Source organism: Neolamprologus brichardi, chromosome 6 (genome assembly GCF_056152115.1).
Source record: "Neolamprologus brichardi isolate AB-2024 chromosome 6, ASM5615211v1, whole genome shotgun sequence".
Taxonomy (NCBI): domain Eukaryota; kingdom Metazoa; phylum Chordata; class Actinopteri; order Cichliformes; family Cichlidae; genus Neolamprologus; species Neolamprologus brichardi.
Window position 1 is genome coordinate 17,171,323 of NC_142109.1, and position 18,165 is coordinate 17,189,487.

Consider the following 18,165-nt stretch of genomic DNA (forward strand, 5'->3'; position numbering starts at 1 on the left):
TAGTCTGTTATTTTGGTACTCACGTCATACACAGTTTCGATCAAAGCAACTTCTTTACCTCTGCCCTTACCTGATGTGTGTGTGTGTGTGTGTGTGTGTGTGTGTGTGTGTGTGTGTGTGTGTGTGTGTTGCTTAGTTCCGCTTTTCTGTTCTGCACAGTTCCAGTCTGGCTGAGCAATTGGTTTGTGAGTCAAAGCTGGCCTTCCTTTATACAGGCCTTTATTATTAAAACACATAAAACAAAATACACAGAAAATAAGCACTAGAAAAGATATATATTCCAAATATATATTAAATATATATTCCTAAACCAGAGATTTCACAGCTTTTCATGTACTTCTACCTCTCTCACCATCAGACCTATAAGAGTTCAAGTTTGCTTTGGAAATCATGGATACAGCTAATGAGTGACCATTAGTGTGATCAACATGAAGTCTCCATCCTAAACACAAGCAGAGTCTGAGAGTTACACTTCCACAAGAAGAGCCCATTTACAACTATTGAATTTATTTGGACATTTAGAATAATAAAATAAATGCTACATTACAGTGCAGTGAGAGCAGGTATATCTATTGAGGTTGAGCTGCAGGTGTGATACACAGAGAATTAAAAAACAATATTGTGTAAATGGATTGTTGTCTGCTACTTTGCTCCTTCATTTGAAAGTACATCAAAGCCTGTGGTCCTCTACCTGTAGTAGAGTAGTTTGTAAACAGCAGTTTGTTTCTTGGTAGCTCCTGTTGTTTTTTCCTGGATTCTGGTAGTAGCTAGGGATACATTCATGACTATGGCTAACAGCCAGTCTAAACAATCCCAGTTTGATCTATAATCTACTATCCTCAGATATCGGCTCTGAAAATAATAGGTCTAGTAATAAGATGACACATCTTTGGTAAAGAAGTTCAATACAGCAACACTTTGTTTGTGTTAGTTGGCTTGACAAAACCTAAGACCCAGTTAAAGATTTCATACCTGTTCATTGAGGTGTCAAAAGTAGAGACAGTCTGTACTTTAGTAGAAGTACAGATACCAGTGTTAAAGAATACTGCAATAAAAGTTGAAGTACTGATTCAACTCCTTTACTCAAGTAAAAGTAAAAAAGTACAGGTTGTGAAATATACTTCACACTACTTCCACTACAGTGACAACATTACTACATAAAAGTAGCTTCTTGAAGACAATTTCGACCACCTATTTTTATGCAGAGCCAACTGAACCTTGTGCTATATCAATGTTCACGTGTTTAAAGTTCACATGGTGATTTAGGCACTTGCTTGACACAGAACACTCTGACTTTAATCTCAAAATAGCTCCTTAACGCATTAATTGTTTTGTAGTACACAAACCTGGTAATTGTCATCATCTTTATTTTTATAAATATAAAGTTCACAAATCTTCAAATCACATTCACCACACCACTAATAATTATTATTTGCAGTAGTTTTTCCTTCTTCTGATATTAAAAGGAAAAAATGCAGTGAAAAAACAGAGTAAAAGAGATGGCATTTAAAAATCACAAGAAGCATATTAAGCCTAAGATTCTAGTACTTAGTTGAATAAATAATGGTTTTATTAATTTCATTATAGAGGCATACAGATCTTTTAATCAATGCACTAATTAATCAATGAAAAGAAGAAAAAAAACTTATTTTTATTAAGACAGTAGTATGTAAATATTTTGCTAGACTAGTATGCTGATTCTCATTTAAAATCCACCTTCCAAACTATTCACCTGATACTGTATGATTATGACAGAATCAATCACTTGTCTGCTGCATCAAGATCATTTCAGTTCAACTCACATCATTAAATATGCACATCTTCTGTTTCACCATTTAACTCAATAATATGTTTGGATATTAATTCGCATCTTGCAATCCACATTGTAAATTAATATGTATGTTTTTTATAGTTTTTTTTTTAAATGCCACAATAGCAACGAAAACAAGTGCACTAACAAGCTAATGTGTTAGTCACAAGTAACTGCCAATACGTTGCCAAAAAGTATTAGATATTTTGCACCATAAATTTGTGTCTGGAAAATACTATAAGATATATATATATATTAATCTTTTACACTCAGCACACATCTGAGCACCAAATTACTTCATCTTGGTAAATTTCATAATGCTAGCTTCTTATATCTTTTGTTTTTCCTTTGGTCGGCACACCCGGTTTTATAGCACAGTAAAAACTTTTGGTGAAGTCACTGGAGTGAACTTGAGTGCTGCCTACATGTTGATCATGATTTGTGCTACAGTCAACAGTGTTAGCGCCCATATGCCAATTGTAGACTGAAGACTGGTTGATGATGACACTCCTGGAATATTGAGAAAAAAAAAAGTACCTCCATAAAATTCTCTGGACTTATAAACTTGAGTTCTCATCTTGCTTTTATGTGTAACACTGACAGCAAAATTATACAACATTATATAGGGTAGTTTACATTAATAAATTCAAACTGCAGAATATGTGGCCAGAAACTTACTTATACTGCCTTGTATGATGTCCAGTGTGGTATTTTGGAGTGCTTTTGTCAGCGCTGTAGTTGCATTAGTTAGTGATGGAACCGAGTTTCGATCTTGGAACACAAGAGCCATGTTGACAACTACTGATCCATTACTAGAATGACAAAGACAGAAGCAATACTTCTTAAAAGCAGTTGAAGGACAGATATCTAAGAAAAACATAAGTCATGGACAGAAATTTAGCCTTACTTAAAGCTGTTAACCCTGGAGCGTAGGAATGATGCAAAGACATTTTTAACCAGTCTGTTTATCTGAAAGAGAACATTATTGTGAAGTGTTTACAAGTGTTTAATAAAGGTTAAAGAAAGAAATGAAATGATTTGTTTGTTAGCACATAGTATTGGTGTCTTACCTCTTTAATCACTGTTTGAGCCAAAGTCTGAAAAGCTGATGAGTTTGAGACTGAGAGGTCTGTTATAAAGGTTCGGTTGAGACTGAATTGTAGACCAAGGGTTCCTTCATTTGCAGAAGGAGGATCTGTTGATGCAGTGCTGGTAGTTGTTGTGGGCAATGTTGTCACTGTAGTGGAAGTGGTTGTTGTATTTGGAGACACAGTTGTAGCTGCAGTTGTATTGGAAACCACAGTTGCAGCTGCAGTTGTATTGGAACCCACTGTTGTGGCTGCAGTTGTATTGGAACCCACTGTTGCAGCTGCAGTTGTATTGGAACCCACTGTTGTGGCTGCAGTTGTTGCAGCTATAGTAATGTTAGAAGCAGTGGTTGGGGTTGTTGTAATATTGAGCACAGCTGCGGAAGCAAAGAAAGTGGAAACTGTAACTGTACCAGTGAATTATCAATAAAGAATTACTAATTCATTTTAGATAAAGAATTAAATAAGTTTGGTTAAATACTTACTTGCATTAAGACTGCCTGGTATAATGTTCAGGGAAGAATTGTTAATATTTGCAGTGAGTTCTGAGGTTGCATTGTTTACTGTAGGAACTGAGGCTTTGTCTTGGAATACAAGAGTCATATCGGTAACCACTGATCCTGACCTTTATTGGTAAAGAGAGAAAGAAATACTTTTATGACAGGAAGCGACTAGTAAATATCTGGAAAAACTACATTATCAAATTTTGGCCTTACCGGAATGATTTAACAAAGGAACGAAGGAAGGATGAACCATAGACACGTTTACATGCAGCATTTACCTGAAAGATAAAATGTAGTTTTATACTTTTACAGCAGATGCACATGCCATTGCCTGTATGAATCTGAGGCTTTCATAAATATCATCTTGCAAATCAAATGGATTTACAAAACTAAACAGGACTTAGAAGATTTAATAACCAAACTAAATATGAATAAATGAATGTAAAAAAGAAGAAGAGGAAGACCAAGGAAAGAGGCATTTCAGCATTTTAACCATTGCCAATTTTCAGTGAGTTTTATGTAGGCCAACAGAATATCAGCACATAGTGTTGCCGTCTTACCTCTTTAATCACTGTTTGAGCCAAAGTCTGAAAAGCTGATGAGCTTGGGACTGAGAGGTCTGTTGTAAAGTTTTGGTTGAGACTGAATTGTAGACCAAGGGTTCCTTCATTTGCAGAAGGAGGATCTGTTGATGCAGTGCTGGTAGTTGTTGTGGGCAATGTTGTCACTGTAGTGGAAGTGGTTGTTGTATTTGGAGACACAGTTGGAGCTGCAGTTGTATTCGAAACCACTGTTGTGGCTGCAGTTGCATTGAAAACCACACTTGGAGCTGTAGTTGTATTGGAAACCACAGTTGGAACTGCAGTTGCATTGGAACCCACAGTTGTGGCTGCAGTTGTATTAGAAACCACAGTTGGAACTGCAGTTGCATTGGAACCCACTGTTGTGGCCGCAGTTGTATTAGAAACCACAGTTGGAACTGCAGTTGCATTGGAACCCACTGTTGTGGCCGCAGTTGTATTAGAAACCACAGTTGGAACTGCAGTTGCATTGGAACCCACTGTTGTGGCTGCAGTTGTATTAGAAACCACAGTTGGAACTGCAGTTGCATTGGAACCCACTGTTGTGGCCGCAGTTGTTGCAGCTATAGTAATGTTAGAAGCAGTGGTTGGGGTTGTTGTAATATTGAGCACAGCTGCGGAAGCAAAGAAAGTGGAAACTGTAACTGTACCAGTGATTTATCAATAAAGAATTACTAATTTATTTTAGATAAAGAATTAAATAAGTTTGGTTAAATACTTACTTGCATTAAGACTGCCTGGTATAATGTTCAGGGAAGAAGTGTTAATATTTGCAGTGAGTTCTGAGGTTAAATTGTTTACTGTAGGAACTGAGGCTTTGTCTTGGAATACAAGAGTCATATCGGTAACCACTGATCCTGACCTTTATTGGTAAAGAGAGAAAGAAATACTTTTATGACAGGAAGTGACTAGTAAATATCTGGAAAAACTACATTATCAAATTTTGGCCTTACCGGAATGATTTAACAAAGGAACGAAGGAAGGATGAACCATAGACACGTTTACATGCAGCATTTACCTGAAAGATAAAATGTAGTTTTATACTTTTACAGCAGATGCACATGCCATTGCCTGTATGAATCTGAGGCTTTCATAAATATCATCTTGCAAATCAAATGGATTTACAAAACTAAACAGGACTTAGAAGATTTAATAACCAAACTAAATATGAATAAATGAATGTAAAAAAGAAGAAGAGGAAGACCAAGGAAAGAGGCATTTCAGCATTTTAACCATTGCCAATTTTCAGTGAGTTTTATGTAGGCCAACAGAATATCAGCACATAGTGTTGCCGTCTTACCTCTTTAATCACTGTTTGAGCCAAAGTCTGAAAAGCTGATGAGCTTGGGACTGAGAGGTCTGTTGTAAAGTTTTGGTTGAGACTGAATTGTAGACCAAGGGTTCCTTCATTTGCAGAAGGAGGATCTGTTGATGCAGTGCTGGTAGTTGTTGTGGGCAATGTTGTCACTGTAGTGGAAGTGGTTGTTGTATTTGGAGACACAGTTGGAGCTGCAGTTGTATTCGAAACCACTGTTGTGGCTGCAGTTGCATTGAAAACCACACTTGGAGCTGTAGTTGTATTGGAAACCACAGTTGGAACTGCAGTTGCATTGGAACCCACTGTTGTGGCCGCAGTTGTATTAGAAACCACAGTTGGAACTGCAGTTGCATTGGAACCCACTGTTGTGGCCGCAGTTGTATTAGAAACCACAGTTGGAACTGCAGTTGCATTGGAACCCACTGTTGTGGCCGCAGTTGTATTAGAAACCACAGTTGGAACTGCAGTTGCATTGGAACCCACTGTTGTGGCTGCAGTTGTATTAGAAACCACAGTTGGAACTGCAGTTGCATTGGAACCCACTGTTGTGGCCGCAGTTGTTGCAGCTATAGTAATGTTAGAAGCAGTGGTTGGGGTTGTTGTAATATTGAGCACAGCTGCGGAAGCAAAGAAAGTGGAAACTGTAACTGTACCAGTGATTTATCAATAAAGAATTACTAATTTATTTTAGATAAAGAATTAAATAAGTTTGGTTAAATACTTACTTGCATTAAGACTGCCTGGTATAATGTTCAGGGAAGAAGTGTTAATATTTGCAGTGAGTTCTGAGGTTAAATTGTTTACTGTAGGAACTGAGGCTTTGTCTTGGAATACAAGAGTCATATCGGTAACCACTGATCCTGACCTTTATTGGTAAAGAGAGAAAGAAATACTTTTATGACAGGAAGTGACTAGTAAATATCTGGAAAAACTACATTATCAAATTTTGGCCTTACCGGAATGATTTAACAATGGAATGAAGGAAGGATGAACCATAGGCACGTTTACATGCAGCATTTACCTGAAAGATAAAATGTAGTTTTATACTTTTACAGCAGATGCACATGCCATTGCCTGTATGAATCTGAGGCTTTCATAAATATCATCTTGCAAATCAAATGGATTTACAAAACTAAACAGGACTTAGAAGATTTAATAACCAAACTAAATATGAATAAATGAATGTAAAAAAGAAGAAGAGGAAGACCAAGGAAAGAGGCATTTCAGCATTTTAACCATTGCCAATTTTCAGTGAGTTTTATGTAGGCCAACAGAATATCAGCACATAGTGTTGCCATTACTTTCTTTAACCAGTCTGTTTATCTGAAAGAGAACATTATTGTGAAGTGTTTACAAGTGTTTAATAAAGGTTAAAGAAAGAAATGAAAGTCTCTTAAATCATATATAGTTCCAAGAATATATACATTTTACATTATTATGCTAGCCAACATTTAGGTTTGTTTGTTAGCACATAGCATTGGTGTCTTACCTCTTTAATCACTGTTTGAGCTAAAGCCTGAAAAGCTGCTGAGCCTGGGACTGAGAGGTCTGCCGTAAAGGTTTCTTTGAGACTGAATTGAAGACCAAGGGCTCCTTGACTTGCAGTAGGAGGATCTGTTGATGCAGTGCTGGTAGTTGTTGTGGGTAATGTTGTCACTGTAGTGGAAGTAGTTGTTGTATTTGGAGACACAGTTGGAGCTGCAGTTGTATTCGAAACCACTGTTGTGGCTGCAGTTGCATTGAAAACCACACTTGGAGCTGTAGTTGTATTGGAACCCACAGTTGGAGGTGCAGTTGTGTTGAAAACCACACTTGGAGCTGTAGTTGTATTAGAACCAACTGTTGTGGCTGCAGTTGCATTGAAAACCACACTTGGAGCTGTAGTTGTATTGGAACCAACTGTTGTGGCTGCAGTTGCATTGAAAACCACACTTGGAGCTGTAGTTGTATTGGAACCCACTGTTGTGGCTGCAGTTGTATTGGAGCCCAGAGTTGTCGCTACATTTGAGGAAGCATTCGTGCCATTGGCAGTAGCTGAGGCGATAGATATAGTTGGAACAAATGTCAATTACAATATATTAATTTTACAAATGGAGAATTAAAGAATTTAATGAACATGCCACAGATAGGACATTCACTTTTATTATAAACTGGTACATACTGTATTTTATTAAAGAAAAACATGTTTCCTCATAGTCATGGATTGATTTAGCAGACACTGATTTTCCTGGCGATAGAGGTTAAAGGTGAGGCTCCTCTTTACTTGTGTGGTTAGACTTAGTGTTGATGAGTTTATGCTGACTGCAAATGAGTTTGGGATAAGTGGTGTTGAAATCATGTTTACCTGTAGTGAAGTTGTGCTGAGTGGGGTGAGAGCATGCTGACTGGTGCTGTTGGTGAGCATTATAGTGAGGTGATTTGGTGAGGTCAGGTTAAGTGGTGTTAAAGGTGTGTTGACTTGTGGTGAGGTTGTAGAGACTACTGGTAAGGTCATGTTGAATGGTGCCTTTGGTGCTAATGGTACTATGGTCGCATTAATTGGTGTAACTGGGTTAACTGCTGTTCAAGTCATGTTGACTTGTAGTGAGGTTGTACTGAGTGCCAATGGGCTTGTGCTGACTGGTGCTATTGATTTGGGTGGTGCTGAGGGCATGTTATCTGGTGTGGCTGAGGTTGAGTTTAGGGATGGACCGATCCGATATTACGGTATCAGTCCGATACTGACCTAAATTACTGGATCGGATATTGGAGAGAAATAAAAAATGTAATCTGATCCATTAAATATCACAAAAGCACTTCACAAAACTTGCAACATGGCGTAACTCAGCTCATAACCTTAGCGCGTCGGAGCAGTATGCGTCACGTGATAGGGCGGCTGTGGCGTGCAAGACTTGTTGGCGGTCAGCATTTGGATCCTCGCTACCAAACCGGCATTTCATCTCCGAGAAAGTTATCCCAGAGAGAATTAAAGCAAGTGTGTAAGTTCATCTCTGGATGTTTTTAAAGCATTCCCACTTTAAGCTTAACAACCGCTATATGGAGCGACTGCCTCTTCTCTCTCCCTCCCTCCCTCTCCTGTTACTACTTCAATCATGAAACTGATCAATGATCAGCTGATCGGCTTTTCTGTTGCGAACCCCGTTTCTCTTGTTTATTTATCGCCCACTTTGCATCAGAAAGAGGAAACCAGCGGCTGAACAACAGCAGCACGTTTAAGCTTGATAAGCTGTTCTTAGAATTTATTTAAGATTACTTTCTACACCAGGGTCCTTTTCTAAGCAGCTGACGGCTGGTAACTGTGCAGGGGCGGGTCTAGCAAGGTTTTGCCAGGGGGGCAGGTAGGGCATTAACAGGGAAAAGGGGGGCTCAAAGAATATGTTTCTTTCTTATTCTCATTAAAAATGTCTAGCTATTAATAAACAATTATCTGAATCTTACAACCAAAGTTTTAATCAGAGGTAAAATGTATAGAAGTCCATTACTGTATATAGTAACTATTAAGTCTAATATATACCCTAGTAAGCTATAGTACCTTTTCCATCTGTGCAGTCTGCAATTCTGTTGAAGAAAGATGCTGAATCTTTTTAATTATTGTAGAAAAATAATTGATTTCTGTGCATTTTTTTTTTACACGTGCATTAAATTGAGGTTGATTACGTCAAATATGCATCACGAGGCAGAGGGTGGGGGGTAGTTCCCTATTTTATTTTATTTTTTTTGCCGGGAGTTTGCAACCCTATTAGTTAGGTTGTTTAATATTTCTGCTAAGTACTCTTTAAAATACCAGAATAGGGAGGATGGTGTAGGTTTAAGTTTATTAGCTCAGTATTGCTGAACTATGAAATATTTTGTGTGCAGTGTGTTTTTTGCATACAGGTATAACAGAATAGCTTTAGTGTTTTGTTTTTAAAACGTGAGTATGAACCTATACAAAATGCAGCAAGATATTAAAAAAACTGTTTTATTGATTAAAAAATAAACTATATCGGATTCGTATCGGTATCAGCAGGTATCCAAATTTATGATATCGGTATCGGAATTGGACATAAAAAAGTGGTATCGTGCCATCTCTAGTTGAGTTCAGTGGAATCAATATCACATTAAATGTTGTTAGCACAGAGGTCGTGTTGAGTGGTGGTGAGGCTGGATAAAATGGTTATAAGAGTGAGGCTGTATGATGGTGTTACATGCTTGTGATAATCACATGTAAAAATTCATAGTTATTTCATGGTAATACCTGTTGTGGTACTTGGATTCATTGTTGAAGATGATGTTGTGATTTGTTCTGTTGGTGCTATTGTCACAGCTGGAAATCACAATATTAAATAAGTTATTGCACAGTCTTGTGACTATTTTCCTTGTCATCATATATTTGATATCGACATCCAAAATCACAATTTATGACAATAAATGATCAGGAAGGATGAAACAACAAATTACATGAGGACCAACCTTTTGCTGAAATAGATGACGTGTTAACTGAGAGGTTAAAAGTTGGGCTTGCAACAGCTTCTGTCAAAGTTGCAACTGCAGAGCTGATATTTGGTAATGTGCTGACATTATTGAATATCAGCTCAGCATCAACCACAATGGATCCATTACTGTAAAGGAAAAATGTAGTGATTTTCCATGCTTTCATTTTATTTGTCAATTCTTTATCACTGATTAGCCTTGCATCAAGAAGGCAAGAATGAACTTATTGAATCTATTGTTAAAAATAAAAGGTAAATGGTTAGTTGTCTGGATGCATGCTCAATCATCCAGTATAGAAAAAAAGTTTAATCTTTTCATCTGGACATAAGTTTTCAGTGGGAGAAATGTTTTGTCACTGTTCCAAGTGAATTCTTCAGTCTCAGTTGATTGCAGGTTTCTGCAGCCATATAAACAGTACCTTTGCACAACAACTGAAACTAGTCAACTGACCTCACAATGGTCTGTGAGGTCAGTTCCTTGATCATTAAATGGTTAGTAGCTAATAAATGTTTAGTTTTAGAAAGTAATCATAAGCTGTGTTTCTTACCTGAAACTATTGATGACAGTTCGATTAAAACTAGATCCAAATTTTTTACTATAGACGTTGTTGAGCTAGGAATAAATTGTATTGAAAGATATATAAATACATATCATATAAAAATGAAATTTAAAATAAGTCATGCCACAAAGATTTCATACATTTTATGTTTCATGTATACGTTCCCTTGCACATCATAAAATTCTTAGGTATTTGGAGTAACCAGTTAGAATTGTATCTATTCATATTTTTTATATATCTGTTGATTAAGTACATTCAGATCGAAAGAACAAAGAAGTTTGGATGAGTAGACTTTTTGGGAAAGTTAAAAAAATTCCAAGAACTCACCTGTTCAGTCACTGTTGATTCTAACTGTTTGAAGGCTGGTGAGCTTTTGTTTGCAAGTTCTGATGAAAAGGTTTCCTGCAGCTTAAATCCTAAATTGATTTTAGGTGCTAGTGTTGGCGTGGCAGTTGTAGTTGTGGTTGGAGCTGCAGCTGTAGTTGTAGTGCTAAAAAAGGTGACATTTGAAAGTATGGATGTTCCTTGCGAAGTTAGGTCTGGAGATAATGGCTTGACTGTTGGTGAGGTCATGCTGGGTGTACTGAGTGACGCTGAGGTCATGTTGACTGGTTCTGTGGATGGGTAAAGTAATGTTAAGGTCATATCAACTTGTTCTATGGTTTAATGTTGTTGACAACATGTTCACAGGCAAGGTTGTGTTTATTGTTATTGAGGTAGTGCTAAGTCGCATAGAGGTCATCTTGACGAGACTGGGTTAAGTGGTATTGAGGACAGTTGATCTGTTGTTAAATTGTGTTGAGTGGTGATAAAGTAATGCTGACTGGTGTTGTTGGTGAGAGTGGTGCTGAGGTGATGTTACCTGGTAGGGTTGCATTTAGATGCACTGAGGTCATGCTGACTAGTGTTGTGGGTGGTGCTGATGTCACTATACCCGGTGAAGTATGTGGAATTGTGGTCATGTTGCCTTGTGGTGAGGTTGCATTGAGAGACAATGGTGAGGGTGGTGCTGATGTCATGTTTTCTGGTGAAGTTGCATTGAGTGGCGGCGAGGTCATGACGCCTGGTGTTGTTGGTGAGGATGATGTTGAGGTGATTTTACCTGATGAATTTGGGTTAAATGGTAACGAAGTTACACTGACTTGTGGTGAGGTTGCATTGAGTAGTGTGAAGCTCATGCTGACTGGTGTTGTTGGTGAGGGTGGTACTGAGGTCATGTTACCTGGTGAGGTTGGGTTAAGTGGTATTGTGGTCATGTTGACTTGAGGTGAGGTTGCATTGAGAGATGATGGTAAGGGTGGTGCTAATGTCACATTTTCTGGTGATGTAGCATTGAGTGGCGGCGAGGTCATGCTGCCTGGTGTTGTTTGTGAAGGTAATGCTGAGTTGATGTTACCTGGTAAGGTTGCGTTTAGATGTGTTGAGGTCATGCTGACTGGTGTTGTTGCTGCAAGGGGTGCTGATGTCACGCTACCTGGTGAGGTTGAGTTAAGTGGTATTGTGTTCATGTTGACTTGAGGTGAGGTTGCATTGAGAGATGATGGTGAGGGTGGTGCTGATGTCATGTTTTCTGGTGAAGTTGCATTGAGTGGCGGCGAGGTCATGACGCCTGGTGTTGTTGGTGAGGATGATGTTGAGGTGATGTTACCTGATGAATTTGGGTTAAATGGTAACGAAGTTACACTGACTTGTGGTGAGGTTGCATTGAGTAGTGTGAAGCTCATGCTGACTGGTGTTGTTGGTGAGGGTGGTACTGAGGTCATGTTACCTGGTGAGGTTGGGTTAAGTGGTATTGTGGTCATGTTGACTTGAGGTGAGGTTGCATTGAGAGAGGATGGTAAGGGTGGTGCTAATGTCACGTTTTCTGGTGATGTAGCATTGAGTGGCGGCGAGGTCATGCTGCCTGGTGTTGTTTGTGAAGGTAATGCTGAGTTGATGTTACCTGGTAAGGTTGCGTTTAGATGTGTTGAGGTCATGCTGACTGGTGTTGTTGCTGCAGGGGGTGCTGATGTCACACTACCTGGTGAGGTTGAGTTAAGTGGTATTGTGTTCATGTTGACTTGAGGTGAGGTTGCATTGAGAGACAATGGTGAGGGTGGTGCTGATGTCATGTTTTCTGGTGAAGTTGCACTGAGTGGCGGCGAGGTCATGACGCCTGGTGTTGTTGGTGAGGATGATGTTGAGGTGATGTTACCTGATGAATTTGGGTTAAATGGTAACGAAGTTACACTGACTTGTGGTGAGGTTACATTGAGTAGTGTGAAGCTCATGCTGACTGGTGTTGTTGGTGAGGGTGGTACTGAGGTCATGTTACCTGGTGAGGTTGGGTTAAGTGGTATTGTGGTCATGCTGACTTGAGGTGAGGTTGCATTGAGAGATGATGGTATGGGTGGTGCTAATGTCACGTTTTCTGGTGATGTAGCATTGAGTGGCGGCGAGGTCATGCTGCCTGGTGTTGTTTGTGAAGGTAATGCTGAGTTGATGTTACCTGGTAAGGTTGCGTTTAGATGTGTTGAGGTCATGCTGACTGGTGTTGTTGCTGCAAGGGGTGCTGATGTCACGCTACCTGGTGAGGTTGAGTTAAGTGGTATTGTGTTCATGCTGACTTGAGGTGAGGTTGCATTGAGAGATGATGGTAAGGGTGGTGCTGATGTCACGTTTTCTGATGATGTAGCATTGAGTGGCGGCGAGGTCATGCTGCCTGGTGTTGTTTGTGAAGGTAATGCTGAGTTGATGTTACCTGGTAAGGTTGCGTTTAGATGTGTTGAGGTCATGCTGACTGGTGTTGTTGCTGCAGGGGGTGCTGATGTCACGCTACCTGGTGAGGTTGAGTTAAGTGGTATTGTGGTCATGTTGACTTGTGGTGAAGTTGCATTGAGAGACGATGGTAAGGGTGGTGCTGATGTGATGTTTTCTGGTGAAGTTGCATTGAGTGGCGGCGAGGTCATGCTGCCTGGTGTTGTTGGTGAGGATGATGTTGAGGTGATGATACCTGGTAAGGTTGCATTTAGATGTGTTAAGGTCATGCTGACTGGTGTTGTTGCTGCAGGGGGTGCTGATGTCACATTACCTGGTGAGGCTGGGTTAAGTGGTATTGTGGTCATGCTGACTTGAGGTGAGGTTGCATTGAGAGACGATAGTAAGGGTGGTGATGATGTCAAGTTTTCTGGTGAAGTTGCATTGAGTAGTGGAGAGGTCATGATGCCTGGTGTTGTCTGTGAGGGTGATGCTGACGTCACGTTACCCAATGAAGTTGGGTTAACTGGTAATGAGGTCATGTTCATGCTGACTGTTGCTGTTGGTGAGGGTGGTGCTGATGTCATGTTTTCTGTTGAGGGACAGCAACTTTTATTACTCCTGTGTTTACAATATCTTCTCATCAGGATCTTTGCTTAAAATAAAATAATGACACTGAATACAGAGGCATCGATTATTTTGAGGCATAATTTAGACACGAGTAAAAGCATTTTAGACAAAGGAATATATACTGCATTTATTTTCACTTTGATTTTGTTCTAAAGTCCATTACTTAAAATATTTTTAGTGGATTATGGAACATAATAAATTAACTGTCATTCATATATTGAATGTGCACGATTTGTATTAGATTACCTGAAGATGATGTTGTGGTGGGTTGTAATGACGTTATGTTTGAGTTTATTGGTGCTGAGGTTCCAAAAACTGTTGGTGGAGTTGTACCTTGTGGTGGTGAGGTTGCACTGCTTGGTACTGATGTAATGTTTACCAGAGATGCGACTGTGTTAAATAAAAGGTAATTATTGTAAAAAGAAAGACATTGGTGAGGTTGCATTTCCCATTGAGACTGGGTTGATTGGTGGTGAGGTTAAATGAAAAAGAAGTTATAAGGCAGTAAAAGCATGATTAACTGTAGATGAACTTGTGGTGTTTGATGATTGTAAAGATGAGTTTAGTGGTGGTAGGATTTCGTTTGAGGTTGCATTGCTTGGTACTGATGTTATGTTCACGTCTGATGGGCTTGTGCTAACTGAAAATAGAAGTGTTAGTGGGTTTGGGTTAATAGAATGGGAGTCCCCCATGCCCACATGTTCTTCCACCTCAGCTGTTCAGTATTTTACTCATTGAATACAGTAAAATGCTGACATAGTTGTGCATTAAAAAGAACACTGTCTTAAAAGCATGTACATTAGTTTAATTACACTAAAGTTTCTTTAGTTACATCAAATTGTGGTGGGGGGTGGAGGGATGTCGAACAGAGGAATGGGAGTGAGGGGTGGGGAAATCTTTTAGCCCATTCAGCTCTAGGCTCCTTCAGCTTCTGTTTTTGTTACCTGTTGTTGAATTGTCAGTAGATGCTGCTCCCACTAGTCCTGTAGAATATTAATTGGATTATTATTCTCATCTGAATTTAGGCAAAAAGCTAAATTATACAAATTCAGTCTATACTTTCATATATTTTAAATATAAATTGCTATTGGCATCATCGCTCTATTTGCACTCTCTCTCCCTCTCTCACACACACACATACGTGCAAACACATGAAACCACAAATATCAAGAGAGTGAAATGACAGAAAGATACAATCCAACAAATACCTGCTAATAGGAGGAGGAATGTGAGAGGTTCCATCCTCCCTGTGCCTGGTTCCTGTAAAACACAACCCTCCATAAATATATTTGTAGTTTTTTGTTTGTTTGTTTGTTTTGTGTTGTTTAAATTTTCTCAAAGAAGTAAAATTTGCACTTACAAAAATGTGTGAACAAAACAAAATGACTTTTTACTTGTTGACTCTGGTTTAGTTTTCTATTCGATGTCTCAGTTTGGCAGTAGTTTTCATTCACTCATAACAGGTGTAGAAAAGAGTTACAAAATGGCCACAATTTGAATAAACTAAAATTACAGAAGACATGTTTGAGAAATACTTTTTCTTTTCATCTGAAATGTTTATACTTATATATTACTAAGAAATAATCAAATTATAAGAAGTGTGGTCTCAGGCATATGTTGTGACTAGGGATGCACCGATACCGATACTGGTATCGGGCATCGGGGCCGATACTGTAAAATGTGTGTGTACTCATACTCGTAAAAGTTAACCGATACCATGAACCGATACTAACTTATTTCATTAATCAGAGGGTGGCTTGTCATTTCTGTTGTAGTTTTTTAGATTGGCCACTAGGGGGACATCCCGCGCTAAACAGGCACAGGGTTAGGCGAGTGAGACTGGCGGCTCCAGATAAAAAAGAGAAACTGGAGGCTGCTGTAGCTAGGCTAAACAAAATGTCAGCAGTGTAGACCGGAACAGCCAACTTTAACTCAGGTTTTGGAAAAGCGATGAAAAATGTCAAGAGAAAATCCACGGCAGTTAAAATAACAGAGGCTCTGACTCATTTTATCACTCTGGATGACCAGCCAATGCCGGCCGTGGAAAACAGGATTGCACCGTCTTCTCAGCATACTAGAGTTGCGATATGAAATTCCCAACCACCTATACATCAGGGAGATAATGGTGCCAACACTTTCTGAAGAGGTAAAGAAGTGTTTATTTATTATTCTGAAAGCTCGAGACAGTGCCAATAGTTCAGTGATATTTTGTTAAATTACAATGAGGAGACTCTGCAATAATTTAACAGAAGTGTTCACTTCAAAATTTTTTGTGGTCATTTTTATTAAGATTTTATTTTTTATCGGCAGCGAATAAAATAAAACCTGTCTTCCAATTCATTGCATTTGTGTGTGGTAGAAGTATCGTTTTTTGTACTCTGTATCGGCAAGTACTCAGATCCAAGTATCGGTATCGTATCGGTTTGAAAAAATTGGTATCGTTGCATCCCTAGTTGTGACAGCATGTATAATGAAATTGAATAAATAATAACAAAATATGAATCTTCTCTCCTGTGTTCTGTGATCAAGATTCTTACTATTTGTCATTTTCTGACATTAAAACGATATATATCATGAATTTATAATCATATAATTCCATCTTTCTATTCTATCAGACTGTTTGCAGTTAGAAGCCATTTAAGTATTTAATAAATATCAGTATGTATTTGTTAAGTTGAGCTTTTTTCTTTACTTGGAATTCTTTGAAATTCCAAAGAGCAAAGGTACAAGAACTTTGTTTTCATATTCACTGTACATTCAGCTGTCAGTGCAGAGTGGCCACACCTTGACAAGCTAAGCAGGGCAATCTATTATTCAAAGTACAAAGAACCACTCAATTACACATTCAGCATACAACTTTTTCGGCTTTAAAAATGAATCAATTCATTGTTGGCAGGCATTTCCTTGTTATTTAACAGTCTAATGTGAAATGAACAATGGCATTCAAAAATGCATTTGATTCATTTGAGAAAAATACCTGAATGTGAACAGGAAAAACTAACATTGTGAGAAACTACTTTCAGAAAATAGTAATCCAAATTTAGAAATGTGATGATGAAAACTCCCAATTTAATTAAGAATGTATGAATCTACAGCTTATTAACAGACTTCTCAAAACGTATAAAATCAATTAGAACATACAAAACTTTGACCTTTTTGGTGTAAACTAATTATGCATTCATTGTATTTTTAACATGTATTTGTGTATCAGAATTGACTGTGCAGCAGCATTTTAGTTAGTGATAAAAAAAAAATTGATTCTTTCTGAATCTAATTCAAATGACTGTCATATGAAAAATGTATTTATAACCAGTAAGAAGTCTGGTCTCAGCCCTATGTTACAGCTTTTACACTCAACACAGTGTTAGTGACATCATGAATAATAAACATACATATATAATATATAATAAAAGTCTTCTCTCACGTACTTTATTATTAAGACGCTGTCTGCTACTCTAGAACATTAAAAATGACTTAATCTGATTTATTAATTATAATATCATGCAATGTCTAAATGTTTTGTATATTATTGGTTTGATCATATTATGATCATTTAAGTCTTTAATAAATATAAATATGTGTTTGTTAAATATGTTTTTGTTTAAACAAGGATTAAACACACGCAAAAGTACAAAAACATTTTCTCGTAATTGTTATACAGAGCTGTCAGTGCAGAATGATGATACCTTGACAAGAAATTAGATGTTGGTGGTGTAAATTAATTCCTTATTAATTGTAATTTAAATATTTACTTGTGTTAATATCGGAATTTAAAAAATAAAAAAAATAAAAATTTCTCTTACCTCTTGGGAGTCTAACTGTGCAGCAGTATTCTTGTAGTCAGTATTAACCGCACCCTGAATGGTAGGCTAACTAGGCAACAGACTCCTTACCAGCTGGAGTCCAAATAAGTAACTGAAGACTTGTGCCTTTGGTTATTTGTAAGTGAAGCGAGAAATTCTTGCTTTTTCAAAGTGTGACATAACTAGCTGGACTTGTTTTGTTCATCATTTTCTAAGCAAAGAGAATGTTGAAAGTCTTAAGGTGCAATGACAATGCCAAGCCCATTCTTTCAGTTTCACACTTTCATACATGGTTTCAAAATCTTGTCATGAGTAGTGCTGCAAGGACTACTGATTAAATTGTATCATTAGTACTTGCAATAAACACTGCTCTGGGTTTGAGTTGTCTTTAAACAAACTATGGTTAAACAACCTGTCAAAAATTAAAAAGAAAAAAAAGTTCAATCTGTGTCATTTACAGATTGAATATCAGCAAAACCTAAAGTCACTTTCAGAAAAAGTCTGATCAGTGAAACTAGTGCTTTTAGTATTCTCTCTGAGCAATGACACTTAGTAGCTTTTATCTTTTATTTTTCTATCTTACTTATAAAATTTGTGTTAAAATAAAAAAAACTGTCAGAAAGACTACTTTCTTTCATTCTTTGAGCTTACAAACAATATGCAA

The 18,165-nt window shown here is 37.9% G+C and overlaps 1 protein-coding gene across 2 annotated transcripts; it reads right to left on the bottom strand.

The window, feature by feature from the left end:
* Positions 1-485: 485 nt before the first annotated feature.
* LOC102793921 (uncharacterized) lies at positions 486-17,624 on the bottom strand. 2 transcript variants are annotated; one of them, XM_087841755.1, is made up of 24 exons: positions 17,502-17,624; positions 14,907-14,958; positions 14,643-14,681; positions 13,945-14,088; positions 13,403-13,660; positions 11,195-13,324; positions 10,660-10,946; positions 10,321-10,385; positions 9,753-9,901; positions 9,538-9,606; positions 6,790-7,334; positions 6,257-6,321; positions 6,026-6,165; positions 5,283-5,917; positions 4,936-5,000; positions 4,705-4,844; positions 3,962-4,596; positions 3,615-3,679; positions 3,384-3,523; positions 3,143-3,275; positions 2,881-3,082; positions 2,718-2,779; positions 2,489-2,622; positions 486-2,320 (listed from the first exon to the last, which is right to left on the bottom strand). In XM_087841755.1, the coding sequence occupies exons 2-24, from the start codon at positions 14,938-14,940 to the stop codon at positions 2,232-2,234; spliced, it is 6,225 nt and encodes a 2,074-aa protein (XP_087697881.1). In that variant the 5' UTR covers positions 14,941-14,958; positions 17,502-17,624; the 3' UTR covers positions 486-2,231. The 2 variants fall into 2 exon arrangements, with proteins under 2 accessions (XP_087697881.1, XP_087697882.1); XM_087841756.1 differs by having other exon boundaries at positions 2,881-3,275; positions 11,729-13,324.
* Positions 17,625-18,165: the final 541 nt, after the last annotated feature.